General features: G+C 53.0%; 1 protein-coding gene across 1 annotated transcript in view; it reads right to left on the reverse strand.

Moving 5' to 3' along the window:
* Positions 1–197: 197 nt before the first annotated feature.
* PHALS_10705 (FOG: Transposon-encoded proteins with TYA, reverse transcriptase, integrase domains in various combinations) overlaps positions 198–270 on the reverse strand; it is a gene marked incomplete at both ends in the record, with an annotated part of 1,151 nt that continues 1,078 nt past the window's right edge. The window contains one exon of the mRNA XM_024726177.1: positions 198–270. This exon is cut by the window's right edge and continues 279 nt beyond it. Coding sequence (XP_024576880.1) covers positions 198–270 — 73 coding nt within the window.

The raw sequence follows: 270 nt of genomic DNA on the forward strand, positions 1-270 counted from the left end.
CGGAAAACCTAAGCAGCGATCGCAAGTGGGCGATGAAACAGGAGTAAACCTGGTAGATAGCCCTACTTGCATCCAACGGAGGTTTGTCCTCGAAGACGTGTTTGTTGCGCGCAGTCCAAATGACGTGAATCACGATGGAACGAGTGATAGACCATAGGGCGGAAGCTCGACTAGTTGCTTCCACAGTCCACTTCGGTTCACAGGGGACACTTCAGCTCCCACGTAATGTCTCCGAAGAAATGGTGCCAGTCCGCCTGGATATCGCTCCAC

Source organism: Plasmopara halstedii, assembly GCF_900000015.1.
Source record: "Plasmopara halstedii genome assembly, contig: Scaffold_525, whole genome shotgun sequence".
Lineage (NCBI taxonomy): Eukaryota > Oomycota > Peronosporomycetes > Peronosporales > Peronosporaceae > Plasmopara > Plasmopara halstedii.